The sequence below is a fragment of the Anomalospiza imberbis genome, chromosome 3, assembly GCF_031753505.1.
Source record: "Anomalospiza imberbis isolate Cuckoo-Finch-1a 21T00152 chromosome 3, ASM3175350v1, whole genome shotgun sequence".
In the NCBI taxonomy this organism is placed as follows: domain Eukaryota; kingdom Metazoa; phylum Chordata; class Aves; order Passeriformes; family Viduidae; genus Anomalospiza; species Anomalospiza imberbis.
This window is the reverse complement of record NC_089683.1, coordinates 45,328,076-45,344,430: the sequence shown is the minus strand read 5'-3', so window position 1 is coordinate 45,344,430 and position 16,355 is coordinate 45,328,076. Positions and strand designations below refer to the sequence as shown.

General features: G+C 39.1%; 1 protein-coding gene across 3 annotated transcripts in view; it reads right to left on the bottom strand.

Annotated features, from left to right (window-relative positions):
* AFG1L (AFG1 like ATPase) overlaps window positions 1–16,355 on the bottom strand; it is a 64,090-nt gene that overhangs the window by 45,677 nt on the left and 2,058 nt on the right. Inside the window, exons 1-2 of one of the 3 annotated variants that reach the window (XM_068184220.1) lie at window positions 13,458–13,609; window positions 6,758–6,981 (exon numbers count right to left, since the gene is read on the bottom strand). In XM_068184220.1, coding sequence (XP_068040321.1) covers window positions 6,758–6,981; window positions 13,458–13,545 — 312 coding nt within the window. In that variant the 5' untranslated portion in view covers window positions 13,546–13,609. Of the gene's footprint in view, window positions 1–6,757; window positions 6,982–13,352; window positions 13,610–16,355 lie in introns of those variants that run through there. The other 2 variants (XM_068184219.1, XM_068184221.1) reach the window with 2 other exon arrangements.

Sequence of the window (16,355 nt, the reverse complement as noted above, 5' to 3'; positions counted from 1 at the left end):
GCCTCATCAAGCCATTTGAGCAAATAGTCCTAGGAAAAAAGGATATAAAGTTAAACAGTATTGTACTATTCATAGATATATGCACTAAATACCTATTACAGCAGGTCTGCTAAAGAGATAAATTATTAGGACTTAGAAAATCAGTACTGCAAAGCCCACGAACATTGTACGTCCTATTCTCTCAGCTTTGAATATTAAACTCAAAATTATCTCTGGTTTAAACATTATTAAAATCAATGGCTTCACGGTAAAAATATGTGTCAATATATACATGTGTCTGTATATGTATAAATATATAAACATATAAAAATATACTTTCAAAATATGCCTTTCATTAACCATTTTTTCAAGTGAGTTACTTTCATCTGGAATGAATATTGCTTAAAAAATTTAAGTTTCTTAATATTAGTCAGGACATATGTTATGACACCTGATATCTATTTTACTCAAGTATATATTTTTATGTAAAAACTTCCAGTAATGCTAAGACTTTCAATTTCAAAGTCCTCTTTCCCTCTCCCCCAGTACTGTGCACAGCCACTTCCAAGTATAATTCAAAAAAGAAACAATTTCTAAAAAACTGGAAATCTTAATAAAATTCAATCAAATCCATGAAACTGAATTGACATCCACAAAACACACTGCAGAAGAGTATTTGCTTATTTTAAAGTGTTCCACTTTGAGAGTTCTATGGGCTGAGCCAACACAGAAGAAAATTAAAATTGCAACCCTGTGGTCTCATTTGGAGCTGGGTAATTGCTAAACAACTTGAATCTAAAGCACTTTTTCAAAACACAGTGCTGTGGTAAAGAAATAGAGGAGTCAGTACAAAACACTAATTAAATATAAAAGAAAATGCATAACCAAGAAGTAGAAGGGCAGTATCTCGGGTCTACAGTAGCAGCTCACTCAGAAAATATGCAAGCATGGCTCTTACACAAGAGACCCTTTTAGATTTAATTTAGATCTCTATTAATAGGGTAATCAAGAATTTATATAATCAATCTGTGGCTAGAAAGGGTTTCAGATGTTTGGAAACTATTCCATTAATTGACAAGGCTGCAACTATTTGCTAGTACTTTGAAAGCACTGTAAGACAATTTAATATTTTCAGCTTGTACTTTGAAACTACTGATGCTCGAAGTTACAGAAGAAAAGGAGAAACAGACAAAAATCCAAATGAAACATTTTCAAAATAATCTCTTTGGGTTTAGTTTTAGGTTACCAACAATCATTTTAAGAATATAACAGACTATCATATTCAATTTATTATAAAGGAAGGCTGTATTAATGTGATTTGCAGTTTCACAAGAAGCAGCACAAAGCTAGAAAAACAAATCAGTGTGTAGAGTACAGCTTTACCTGTTTTTGCAAAGATTATATAATCAGAACAAATAATAATGCCTACATTTTTATACCAATATTTTCATTGTAAAGCTTTTATTAATTACATTTAACTACCTTAATATTTGTCTTTTAGGCATACTTATTTCCAGATAAAGATGAAAAAGGAACTTTTGTTTTGACTAAAGGAAACAAATATAATGGCTTGGGCTCCATAAAAGCTGATTTTAAAAATTAAATTTGCTTCCCTTTGAAGACAGCAATTTTTGATCGATATCTGATTACTAAAAGGGATGGATACTGTGGCAGATCTAAACATATTTGTTGATCATCTCTAAAAACAAATCAAATGTCAGAAAACCTCTTGTCCTGGTTCAGCAATTAAAGAAGTTTGTAGGAAATATTTTACATATACTTCTAAACTTCACACTATTGACAGCTTTAGGATAATGACTTTCTCATTCCTGTCAGATATTGTATAACTGTAAGAACTTGTTTTTATATTCTTTGGTTGTATTGGTTTAGTTTTTTTGGTAACATAAATTTTATTTCAAAAAATAAAACTTTATCAGTAGATTTTTTTAGTACTGAAAACTCAGACATCCTACCAGTCTCAAACTATTTTGCATGATTATAAAATGGATTTTTTTGCTTTTTGTTTTAATTATCCTAATGCATCTTTTGAAGCCTGGAAGTTGTCTAAGAAAAAGGGAAACTTCCACTAGGATTGCTGATAAAATCCCATCAATGTTTGATTCAATTTAAATCACAGCAAGCAGTCAGTCAGTGGTATGTAGGGGCAAAGAAAGAAGAATACTGATCTTAGTTCTATGCAAACATACACTGCAAGAAGGAGGGGGGAGATCTAACGCAGAAGATCCTCCAGTCACCCTAAAATAAGGACAGTCTACTTCATTTCAGGCAGGAAAGGGAGAAAAGTAGGAAATGTAGGAAGACAAAATAAATTAGTGATTTCTCCTTGCTCATTTCCATATTATCCTGAGGTACATTTGGGGTCTCGGCATAACAACGTTAAATTTGTTGATGTTTTCTTTGGCAACAATGGTAAGATTTAAGGATGTTAAATTTAATATTTAAAAGGTACTAACCCAAATATATTAAGTGATACACAAAATTTGAGTTTGAAGGGGAGAATATCTTTAGCAACATGCAATGTCTTCCCACCTTCTCCCCAGCTCAGACATCAGAAGCAAGCAACTCATTTCCTGGCAGTACTTACACACTGACTGGAAAAACTCTCAAGTGCCAATGCACGTCACTACGAAGATGGTTAATTAAAATATGCAAAATTCAAGAGACAAGTCTCCCAACAGCAGATTTTTTTTAAAATGCTAACAAAACTGCCTCTTTTCTCCCACTCCTTCAGGACTCCTTTTTGGCTGCTGTTGTAGCTGAAGACATTTTCAAGGTCTTGAATGGTGTTTACTATTGTTCATACCTCTTTTCAAAACATGACCTCACTTATAATTGAGCTTATTTCAAGTCATTAGTACAGCAACTCAACAACTCTTAAGATGTCCCAATTGGTATTATTTTGAAAAGCTGGAGATCTGAAATGTCTATGCAAACTCTTAGGGCCTCAAACTTCAATTCAGAGGATCTCAGAACATCTCAACACACAAGGCCATGCTTTCACCAAGTTGAAGATCAAAGTCCTTGTTCAAATTTGAGGAGTAATTTTAAAAAACAGAAGCCTACTTGATTGGCAGCAAGACTAATTTTTTTTTTCCCCTGAGATTCATTCTAAGGTGATGCCTCAAAAAACCTACATCATAACAAAACAGAGTTTTATTACCATGAAGAAAATGGTGTCTGGTGTGTCTGTGTGCCCCAGACTACACATTTCAAAAAGATTTGGCCTGTGAGGTAACACAAGTGTTCTGGATTAAAAAAACTGAAAGGCCTCTATTGTATCTGATATAAATATTTGCTCCCTAATTCTACTTTTACCGTATTTTAGTGAATAAAACTATTTAGAGAAAAAGCGACAAAAGAAGAACAAAGCTAAAACCAAAGCAGACCATTCTTGTAACGGTTCAGAAGTGCAAGAAGTTTCTATTTCTGGACTAGTTTCTGCTATTTTGGAAAAGACTTCTGCAATTCTATCACAGATGAAATCAAGCAATAAAATAAGGAAAATCAGACTATAGAAGAGGCTGGTAGAGAGAGGTTTCTCTCCCACAACCCCTTTTTCTTCACCGCAACCTCTCAACCACATTCTCTTCAATAACAGAGCCAGGAAAAATGAGCACACTTGAAATGCCAAGCACCAATATTTTTTTTCTTTTGTAAAAGCTGCCAGTAGATAAATTTCTTTTCAGTACAGGAGATTTCATACTAAAAGTGGGCTATATAAAAGTTGCTAGAAACCTCCTGAGAAAGCAAGAAATCGCCTTATAAAATACTAACTATAACTGATAGAGTATTTTATATTTTCAAAATATATCCTTTATTAGTTTAAAATACATCAATTTGTTTCATTTACATCTATTAAAACTCACTGAGTACAAAACAGAAAGGAAATCAAATGGTTTCATTACAAAAACATGACAGTATTCAAAGTTACAAAGTACCTGGCCTTCATGAGAGGAGAATGCCAACGAGCTATTCACAAATACAGGATTTACCTGTATCATTAATATTTCCTGGAGAAGCCTCCTACTGGTCATAGGAAAGAATTCCACCCATAAACCTACACAAATCCTATTCAACCCAGGCCAACTCCAGACAGCAGTACTCAGCACCAGCTCTTCTTGGCATGAAAAGCCTTAGCTCTAACTGAACAAAGTCTGCAGCAGCATCACTAAACTGGAAGTCCATAACAAAAAACCAAGTACATTGCTTACTTAGGAAACCCCTCAACAGATGTAAACATATGATAAGCATATGATTTTACCAACTACCTAGCCACATTTGTGACTTATTCTGGGGAAACCTTCATTAAGATGTTGATTACAATTTTGCTGAAGCAAAACCTGACCTGCACTAGAATTTAAACTATCATCTGTTTGGCTTCATTTTACCTCATAAGGATCTCTGTTTGAACTGGCAAATTGCTTCCTCAAAGACAGCAGAAGAGGAACAAAGCTGTTTTGACTTCTTCTCCCTGAATCATAATTTCATGTAATTACACAAGCTAGCAGACTTTAACAGATTTATGCAGAAGTCACTGGTCTCCTCCTTTTCTGGGGTTTTGATGTATGGCATGAAACTATAGTGTTCAACCTGTTACCAATCTTAAGATTTCCATAGAAATATCAAACTCTAGAAGAAAACCCTCAAACTGCAGTAACATTTACCCCTGTAGCAAGTAGTTCTTCAGCTGCTTCTCATTGACTCATTAGTTCAACAGTGAGCCATACAACAATTTTCAAAAGTTGGTTTAAAATTAAAGCAATGTTAAATGAAGAAGTGGAATGCTTTAAAGGAAGTAGTGAAAAACACATTCTCAAGTAAAAAATGGCATTTAAGTTAGAAAGTGTCAGTCTGGCTTTACTGCAATTAGCTCTGTTACATAGGGACATAGCAGCATCATATTCCCTAAATAGAATAAGGTTAGTATTTGTTCTTTGCAATACAAGCTTTCTTCCCTATTCACACTTCCCAGTCAAAGAATCAGTAAATAACAAACTCACATAATACTTGATCTACAAACCCATGACACCTGCTCTATCAACTAACAATGATTTGGGGCACTCCAGTTAACACAAGTCAACTCTCAAAATTATTCTCCAGGGCGGTGCTTTTAGAACTTAATATCCAAATGTCCACAACTTCTTGCCAGAAAAGATCAAAATGTTCTAGCCTACTGATCCTCAGGTTTGACAGTAAAGCCTATGCCTTCATCATAACATTTTTTTCTCAGGCTTTGGCTCCCTGGTCTCATGCTACATCATTTAGTCTTGCCCTGCAAACAAGACAATATTTGTGCTAGGTAAGAGAACAATCTGGTATGGTTAGGTAACAAGTTTAATAGAGTAGCATATTTAGGTTTATGTCCATGAGGTGAGGAGTGTTGTGCAATGAATGCTTAAAAAGGCTGACATGGAGATTTGTTAGCAAGGACTACAAAAGACATTTATTGACCATAAATGTTAAAGTTACTTCTGATGAAAAAAAAAAAAAAAAGAACCCTAAAGTGGTGCAAGAGAAGGAGTGAAATCAAAAGAAAAACTCAGAGTCTAGCTGGGGAAAACACTGACAGATTCCCTCCTCCCAGGGACAAGGAGGTCTCTCCAGTGCAGGCTGGGAAGGTGCAGATGAGACAGCAATGTATATTTTGCCATGCTTTTTCCCCAGCACTATACTTTCATCATCAGACTTAGTCAAACACCCCACTCTTGTTGTTTCATCCTACCACAGCTTATAACTGTGCTGACTGAACTATGTTAATCAGGTGCAAATGAAGCACATCCACTGGGCATTCAACTTTTGTGCACATCTATGCTCAATATTTCACAACAAAGCAAATGTCTTATCTGCTTTGCTGGATGCTACATTTGCTTTTCTGGGATATAAACTCAGATCTAAAAAACAAGAGGCAAGGAAAGCTGAAGAAGGAATTTCCACATCAGTTCTAGTTGCTTCCCATGAAAACATGCCATACCAGTGCTATGAGGTATTTGCAGGTGCAAGGCCACCAGAGCAGCAGCCTGAGAATAACAGCATGAAAACAAGACATGTGGAAAGTACTGTAAAAGAGAGTCTAGAAAACATTTAGTCAAGAGCTTCAGGGAAAAGTTACAGAGATGCAACAGCTGGCTAACAGCACTATAATTGTTAAGGCAATGTGCAACAGGGGTATGTCTAAACTTTTGGAAAATTCTTTGGAAAACAAATTGTGACACCCCAAAAACACAACAAGGGTGCAGATTATACTAAGGACTTCTTGCCTTACCTCACCTGGAAACTTTTGTTTCCATGTGAACATGGAGAACATGGAGAAGAATTGTTTTTAAAAGTCATGTCAGATACATATTATAATGTGGAATTATTTGTGGAATATCTGTTAGAACACAAAAGATCAGTGTTCAGTTTATGTAATCCAAACACACAATATAATACCAGTGCTTGAGAATTAAAACCTGGTTTGGGCCCCTCTATCCTATAGCCAAACAACATTTTTGGAAAAGTAGGCAGTGGACATAACTAAAACCACATTAGATTTCATTACAGAATTCTTTCATCAATATCTAATTTGGCTACTTCTGGAGTGCCACTGGATTTTACAAACCAAAAAAGAAAGGAGACTGACACATGAAGAATGATCTATCTGGAAAGATGCATTTGCAAAAACAAGATTTGTGCTCTTGACAGAAATGTATGCATTTTAAGCACATTCTTACAAGCAAATATAAATGCAAAAAATATTTTTTATCATTATAAATCTCACCTTTGAAAGAACATTTTTTGAATCAATGCTGTAGCCTTTAAGACTCTCATGCAATTTCTGCAGGTGCTGGACAACTCTTCTTTGTTGCTCGTCATTCTTCAGCTCTTCCTGCTTAATCAAAAAGTCATAATGTTCTAAAGGACCATTGCAAACCAGTAAGGCTCTGGCATGAGCATCTCTAGGAGTACCGGGGCCTGTCTTCTCATCTGCCTGAGCTGTGTAGGCTGTAAAAATAAAAGCAGCCAATTAACAGAGAAGATCTTAAAAGCATCTCCTTATAAACAACACATATTCCTAACAGTTTACTCAAAGACATATATACATGACAACAACTTACCTATATAACCACTGGCTACCCCTTCATTTTTCATTAACTCAAGTTTCTAACTTTACTCTAATAGTATGTTTTAACATTCCTTTATTTTATTAACAAGCACACATTCTAAGAAGTCCAGCTAGAGAGTTGGTAAGATTTGGCTGAGCTGTTGCAAGGGAAGTTTTGACCCTTTTTTTTTTCCAAATTGGGGTAAAACCATTTAAAATTTCCAAAGTGCATTTCCCTAAATAGATTATCCTTTAAAACTTCAGAAAATACTTAGAAGTCAACAAACAAGAGACCAAATCAGGAGTTCTGTAAGGAAGTTGAAAAGACCTGTCAAACACCACACTAAGCAAGGCAGCAGCTGTGAAGCCCTGCAATGCCACAGCCTGATCTGCTGGCACTATCTTCTACCTGCAAGAGACAGGGACAAGCCCAGGTAGGAACACTGTCAGAAACAAGACATTAAAAAAAAAAAAAAAACTCAGATTTGCTAGACATAAGACATAACTAGGAAAGAAAGAATGCACAAGATTAAAAAGAAGGCTTGCCAAATCATTAGGATCAGGAAAAAATGGCATACACTGGAAAGCTGTTAAATATCTTCTTTGCTTCCAGTGTCATTTAACAGGTTAAGTATAATAAAGAAAAACAGGATTTCTTAATGGGAAAGGAAAAGCATGTTAACTGCAGTAACGCCGTTTTTGTCACAGAGCATTGCCATCTATAAAGAAGGAAAGAAAGTTGCAAGTGAAAGCACTTTCAAGCAGGTACAAAACAGCTGGGAAAAGGATATGTAATAAATAATTACTACAGTTAAACTAGGTGTATATGTGCAATAGAGTTTCACAGAGGACTCAGGATCTCATCTTGATGCAACCCTGAATCTCCATCCATGCCATATATGGCAAATTAAAGTAGACAGACTAGGAACGCAAATAACAGAAAATCAGGAGAGGGCTGCAGACACTCTGGAAGGCAAGTAAATTCTGACAAACTAGACAAAAAATCTAATAAAATTAGGATGTAATTCAACAGGGACAAAGCATGTTATTTAGAGGAAAAAACTAACTCAGGAGATGGGGAATGACCAGCTGAAGAGTACCTCTGCGAAAAAGGATCCAACAGCTACACTGGATCACAAAATGCCAGTGAGACAATATCATAACACTATTAGAGGAAAAAATAAACTAAAATTTAAAAAAAAAAACCACAAGTACTCCAATATAGATACACACAGGGTAAAAAAAAAACAAAAAACTCTGTTCTATTCAATGCTGGTATAGTCTCCCCTGGAAGACATGCTTCAATTTTCACACCATATGTTATGGGAAGTATGAACCAAATGAGACAGTAAATGGAGATTTAAAGGACTATTTTTTAAAATATGAGTCACAATCCACAAAGATGCCACAAAAAGAGTTTTAAATAGTTATAAGGAAGAATATTAGAAAACAGTAAAAGTGAACTAGTAAATCGAATTACATTCACTTATGTCATGCACTTATGCAAGTAACAGTTTCTCCATAAAAAGACAGTCACTGTTTATATCTGCAGCCAATAATTGCACAAAATTCTCTTGTTCCTGGAGGAACTGAGCTGCTGCTTTGATTTGAGAGTAATTAGCTCATTCCTATCCAAAGAGAGCACATAAAGTTAAGTTCAAAGTCTGCTACTGCAAAATGTAAGTAAAACCTGTAGAAAAGAAAAATATATAGCTCTCTCCAGATACATACAGGGTACTGAGAAAATGAAAGGAAATGGTATTTATACAGATAACTCAATAATTGTAATTAAGGTAGTGAAAAGATTAATAGTCTAGAAGCCATAAAACTTCCAATGATTAGGAGTGTATCTTAAAAATAAGTTTGATGAAAATCTGTCAGGAACAGGTCAGCAAAACCTGACCTGCCTCTGAAGGGAAGGGGAAAGGCAAATATCACACAATTATAGAATGGCTTGGGGTGGAAGGGAGCTGAAGTATCATCTAGATCCAACACTCCTGCCCTAGGCAGGGACGCCTTCCACTAGACCCAGTTGCTCAGATGATCTCTGAAAACTTTTAAATCTTGTTTTCTACTGTTCCACCCCACAAAAAAGTCAACCTCAGTCCTGTGATCCATACCTCTGAACTATCTGTGCCTTTGCAATACATAGAAGTTGACGGCCCCAGGAGCTCCAGTGTGCCCCCTTATACCTATAAATTCTTAAGTTCCTACTGCTTACCACAGGCTCAAAGAAAAATAAATGAGATGATTTAGGGCTCATGGCCTTGTGGCTCATGGCCTTCCTGGCCATGGACAAAGAAGCATGGGGTTTGTCTCAGATTACATGATCTCACAGCTAACCATCCTGGGAGCGGGAGAAAATACTCTGTCATTAACATGTGACAGAGGTGGAGACTATGCCCAAATGGCCATAGAGGGTGTCCTGGCACAAATCACTCACTGGTTTCCTAATATAACATTGAACACTGGGATTGAAATATCATGGGAGTACACTATAGTACACTACCAGGAGACACCCAGTAACTGGTTAAGTGATAAACTCACACCTGTAGATGAAAAAAAAAAAAAAAAAAGGCAGATGCTACTGAAGAGCATGTGGGGTTTTAGAGATAAGTCAACAGAAGGCAGCTGTACAAGTGATACAATATTCTAAGAGACAGAAAAAAATGTGTACCTTCCATTTTAACCTGCATTTTGTGGAACAGATTGCAAAATCTATCACTCAACTACAGGAATCACCTATGATTCAGTGTACTAACAGCCCTCAGTAGTCCTACAGCCCTCTTCTTCACATTGCAAAATACAGGTTTTCATTTATTTCTTACTGTTTCATTATCTAGTCTTTGTATTACAGAAACTGCAACTCAATTATTATTTTCCCTTCTGAAGTCTTCAAGTGTCACACACAGAAAAAGTGTCCTCCACACCTATGTAGTTTTCTGGATACAACTATAGAAAAGCACAACATCAATTCACTGTTCACATAGTTTTACACAGAACAGTGTAAAACTAGACATGCTTATCCATAACCTACCTTTCCCACCTTCAGGCTGCAAGACAGTGTTGGATGTTACCTCATTTAACCTGACATTCCCTGCCTCTTTAGGTTTGACACCAAGCTACAACATTTTTCCTAAATTCCTGTTCCCAAAACATACATATGACAGTATAATCTCACTTTATTGCATACTATATAATTAGGTCTTTGCAGTTGCCTTTCTGCTTACACATACAAGGCTCACCAACACAGCTGTAATGAAGACCTACAGTGATACACCAAAAAAAAAAAAAAAAGAAAGAAGTCTGAGGGGAAAATCTCACCAAGGCAAATAAAACTTATTTTAAAAAATGCCAATCTGGAATTATAAGAAAATTTCTTTCAAGTGGGGAACTTAAGACATATTTGGTAAACTGACATTAATCTACCATTGCAAAGATAATTAATGCCTACAGAAAATTATAAAAAGTGTTCTTAACTCCAGGGACTTTCTGCTCTGGAAAAAGCCAGCAAATTGGAAAATTGATCAGCGTGTTGTTGAGTTTTTCTACTGCTACTTAGAACTAATGTCTGCGATGACACAGAAAAAGGCATGTGAGTTTCAATGACACAGCTTATGAAAACAACAGTCACTTCTGAGGCAGGCAATAGAGTTATTTATGCAAGAAGACAAACTGAAATGGAGGCTGAGTTGTGGCATACCAAAACCGATCCTGACAACAGCCAAGAGATTGAGAGGACAGAAGGGTAACCAAGCTACCATGTAGAGAATTAACACTTCCCCCTTCCTTCTCTGCTGTAAGGGTTAATTACTGTTTGTCTTAAAAATAGAGAACATTTCCAACTGCGAAGAAATTCAGAACTGCAAAGAGTTGTGAGAACTGCATCTAAACCAAACTCATGTAGGTTACAACTGCACCAAAATTAAGTACCCCAAAAACACCCAAGTGCCACCTTTGCTGACAGCCACGATCAAAAAGCTGAAATAGCTTCTATTAAACCAGTGTCAATGCAAGGTACAAGGATCACATCTGTTTCATTACTGCTCTGCCAGCACAATCTGCCTTGAGAGCTTTTCACAAACACTGGAATTTGTGTGGAGAGAGGAAAAAAAAAGTAATAGAAACCAACTTTTTAAAACTGTCATGCTTTCAATAATCCAAGCTGAAGTTCAGAATATCAGTTTGAGTCACAATGAAGCCAAACTGCTTCAAACCTTGAAGCTCTTAGAGTAAAGCTGTTAAAACTGCCTATGAAGCACAACTGCCACAACATAAAAAGAGGACTTGGAAGTCAGAGGGCACTTTCACCAACAGGCAGATGGTGGTATCAGGAGACCTAAACTCAAGATCAAGCTGGTAACAGAACTGCTGCAAAATGTTTCCTTCTTAGATGACACCACAGTGACGAGGAAGGGCAATGGTACAGTCTTGTAGCTCCAAAGGTTATTTTCCTGTGTGAAAATAGGAGCAAAGGTAGCAAATGATCAGAAAAAACTTTATTTCATGCTAGTACCAGTAAACAATAATAATATTCTCTTGTCTCATCTTTTATTAAATATATATGCAAGTGTTGCAGAATCAGTCTCAAACAGGTAAATTGTCCCACGATGTACAAAGATTTGGATAAATTAAACACATGTGTTAAAGTTAAGCACAAAGACTTGTAATGTAAGCTTCTTGGGAAAGAGATCATGTGCTAGGTATAAAGCTAAAAATACATTTATAGTCCTATAGTACACAAATGCTCCTTTCAAAATATTGCACTATGATTAATGACAAGAATGTAAGAGGAGGTAATCTGAAAAAAATTATTTACTTTCCAGTGCTTAACAGAAAGCTTAAAAAATCTAAATCCAACCAACCCTGTTGGGAGGGGGCATACACACTAAGTTATTTGCATGAATTGAAGCTGTTAGGCCAATATCATGTAAAATTCATAAAAGCCCCTAACTTGCTGAAATTAGTAGTTCGAATGAGAAGAAGCAGCTTGCAACTAAGACATATTGACAATGATTTGCACTTTTGTCCCATTACATGACCTTAGATAAATCACTGAAGGCCATTCATTCAAGCAGCATATGACACACGAGCTGGAACTAGAATTCTACTTTTTGTATACGTGCCTGATACATTATTCTGCTAGAAGATTACTTGTATTTTTTTTCCATGCACATCCCATTTCACAACCCGACCTACAGATGAAAGTAGGAAGACAAGAAAAGAGCACCAGTGAAACTGGAACTTTACACAGAAAATACTTGTCATGTCTTTCCTTAATTAAGGAAAAGGTACACAACTGTAGAAAGCAAATCATAAAACCAAAGAAAATACTATAAACCAGTGATCATAAACCCAAGACTTTAAATCAATTCCATGATGGCAGCCCATCCCTGCAGTCTGATGTCCTCAAACATATGTAAGGTCTACCTTTTCTTTAACACGGAAGCTGACAAACTGCCTAAAGCCACTAGATTTGCTCAGACCACTTTTTCTAAATATTAGTATGTTGGTTATAAAAAAAAACCTACATAGAGTCCAAGTGTTAGACCCATCTAAAATAAAACGCATGCAACTACAGTACCACCCACAGTGCTGGCCTGTTTTTCTTACAATGCATAAATATTCTACAATCACAACATAATGTGTGGATGTGAACATTTATCAGTCCTGGGACCCACCAGTCACCAGCCGAATTCTCACACCTTGGCCAGAAAGAGCTCTCACTAAAGAAAAACGATCTCTGCTCCTAACCTAAGCCTCAAGTTAACAAAACTCCATAAATGTTCGCACTGAAGACACTTTCAAAGCAAGGCTGTGAAGACAGAGCACAGCTGTCGTTTGTTACACACCGGAGGGTCCTTGACAGAGAACAGTCCCTGAGACACCCCCAGGCCCGGCCAAAGCGCGGGCAGACACCGGCGCACTCGCCGAGCGCCCGGCGCAGCCGCAAGGCTTTAACCAGGCAGCGCACCGAGGCCCTGTTTCCCAGGGGAAAAGCGGCATCACCGACTCGGGAAGCCACGGGCCCCCTTCGCGGGTCACCCGGTAACCGGAGCCGACTCCCGGTGCCACCCCGGCAGGCAGGTCCCCTCCGGGGCGGGGTCGCGGACAAGCCCAGGCCGGGAATGCGAGGACACCGGCAGGTCGCGGCGGAGCGGCGAGGCGTGTGCGTGTCCCGGCGGCTGCCGCGTGCCCCGCCCGGCACGGCCACCCACCTTCCCTCCGCCGGGGACAGACCCGCGGCACGACACGGAGGGAAGGCACGCACCGGCTCCTGCGACCGCTCCTCGGTGCCGCTCCTGCGCCGTGCCCCGGCAGCCTGTCGCCCGCCCGGGCCTGGCGAGCCCCGGAGAGCCGCGGCGGCGGCACTGACCTCTGTGCAGCGGGAGCAGGCGGCCGCGGCACCGCAGAGCCCGCAGCAGGCAGCGCGCAGTAGCCAAGGGCGACACAAGGGCTGCCATCTTCCCGGCGCAGCGGCGGCGGCGAGGGCGCGGGGCGTGCTGGGAAATGGAGTCCCGCGGGGCTGTGGGGGAGCCCGTGCGCGGCCGGCGCAGGGCGAACCGCTCCCGTCTGGGTCACGGAATCACAGGGTTGATTAGATTGGAAAAACCCTCTGAGATCATCGAGTCCAACCTATGACCTAACACCACAATGTCGACTAGACCGTGGCACTAAGTGCCATGTCCAGTCTTTCTTAAAAACCTCCAGGGACGGTGACTTCACCATCCCCCCGTGCAGCACATTCCAATATCTAATCACCCTTTCGATTGAGAAATTCCTCCTCATGTCCAACCTAAACCTCTGCTGGAGCAGCTTGAGGCTGTGTCTTCTCATCCTGTCACTGGCTGCCTGGAGAAGAGGCCAACCTTCACCTGGCTAAAACCTCCTTTCAGGCAGTTATAGAGAGCAATAAGGTCAGCCCTGATCCTCCTTTTCTCCAGGCTAAACACCCCCAGCTCCCCCAGCTGCTCCTCACAGGACTTGTGCTCCAGACCCTTCACCAGCTTCATTGCCCTTCTCTGGCCTCGCTCCAGCCCCTCAATGTCCTTCTTGTCCTGAGGGGCCCAGACTGGAGGCAGCACTCAAGGTGAGGCCTCACCAGTGCAGGTACAGGGGGACAATTGCTGCCCTGGTCCTGCTGGCCACACTATTGCTGATGCAGGCCAGCATGCCAGTGTCCTTCTTGGCCACCTGGGCACACACACTGGCTCATGTTGAGCTGCTGTCAACCAGCACCCCCAGGTCCTTTGCTGGTCCCTGGCTCCTTCCCCCTCTTTTCCCCCCAAAATGTGCCGCAGGCAATGTGGGAGCCCCCGAGGAGCTCACCTGCCTGGCTGCCCCAGGGCTGCACTCCCTACACAGACAGTTCAGCCACTTGGTACAAATCCACTTTCCAAACCCCACTGGAGCCCCACACAACACCATACGGCCCTACCCATGCACTCCAGTTTCTTCGTCCACCTCAACACAAGGAAGAGCTTCTTTACACTGAGGGTGGCAGAGCACCAGAACAAGCTCCCCAGCAAGGTCACAGGCTCTCCCTCTCTGAAGACATTCAAACCCACGTGGACACGTTCCTGTGTCACCTGCTCTAGGTGACCTTGCTGAACAAGATGATCTCCAGAGACCCCTTCCAACCCTAACTATGCCATGAGTCTGTAATTTGTATTGTGCTTCACCATGCCTGTATTGTGTGCCACAGCTGTCATCAGGGAGTTTTGGCAACTGAATTAGCATTTGTTGATCATTTCTGTCTTGTGCTATTTGCTTTTACCTCTAAAAACATGGACCATAAAATACTAAGGATAGATATTCATAAAATACTAAGAATAGATATTCATAAAAATACTAAGGATAGATATTCATAAAATATTAAGGACAAATATCCCTGGCCAGAGTTCCAACCTATCTGCACATCAGCAGTATTGGTTTTACGTCTATCGGTATAATTTTGATGCCTATGAACATGGATTTCAATTGCAGCAACAAGATATGTTAACATAAAAGCAGATTTCTCTGGAGATAATTTAAACTCTAGAGGCTGATTTAGTCTCAGTGTCTACTTAGCATACAGTAAACCTTGTCTTTGGTATCAGTTCAAATACCCACATGGGATTTCTGAGAACTCTTTGGGAGAATGCTGACCACCTTCCTCGTTTGGTAGGTACCTGACTGCCTTATGCAAGCACCTCCCCTGCAACTACAAAGTTCTTTTGACAGAAAGGCACAATGAAAAAAGCCTGCACTCCGAGGGAAGAGCAGTGGCACTCAGGAATCACTAATCATAACACTCGCTCATTGGCCAGCCTGTCATTCCTGACAGAAATGCACCCAAAGGCCAGGATGGGGCTTCAGGAGATGTTGTCTGCAGAGTGCATTGTGCAAGAAATAGTTTACAAAGTGTCTGTTCCTGGTAAAAGCACCAAGGAAGAGTTTAAACTGACTTTTGGTTTTGCAACATCAGAATTCCTATATGTCATTCTAGCATTTAATTTCTGTGCAACATGAGAAAGTGAGCAAGTAGTTTTCATAGAATATCAATTAACTTTTTTTTTATAAAAGTATTGAAAAATGTTGCTTTAGGGTACTATAGAACAGCTTGCAAACAAAAGTTGATTATATCCTGAATAGTATTGCTAATTCTAAAAATAATGTTTATGATCTTGAAAATATTAGCAGTGACTGAAGTTACACTCTAACATGTTCAGCTGTTTAAAATATGTAGTTGCTCCAGACACATCTTCAGCGCTCTACACCTAATTAAGTAGTGAATTAAAGTGCTTATTTATCACATCCTAAAAGAGCTGTTTTCAGTGCATTTTCTTTCATCTTTCCTCTATTGGGCATTTATTGGTTTTGACTCATTCCAGCATATTATAGCTATCAACACCTGTGCCCATTTAGGAATGAATTCCAGTACAAATCATAGTGAATTGAATAGACATCTCAAAGATGCATCACAATTGTTGCAATATATTTAGAAACTCAAACAAGGAAACAAACAAATTCTGTAAAAGTGATTTAAATAACAAATAAGTTATCTTTATAAACAGCTTATCTCCTTGAGAACAAAGAATAAACAAGGCAACAAGAGCTGGGTTTTCTTCCATTATTAACTCAGATCACAATATGAATGGGTGAAATGTCAAGAATAATTGGAGAAAATGACAGTATAATCTTCAGCAAAAACATCTGATTTATTTAAATTGTCACTGGTTTTTTTCTTAACCTTGCTATGCAAGGCAGCATAGAAAAACTCATTTGGATCTAT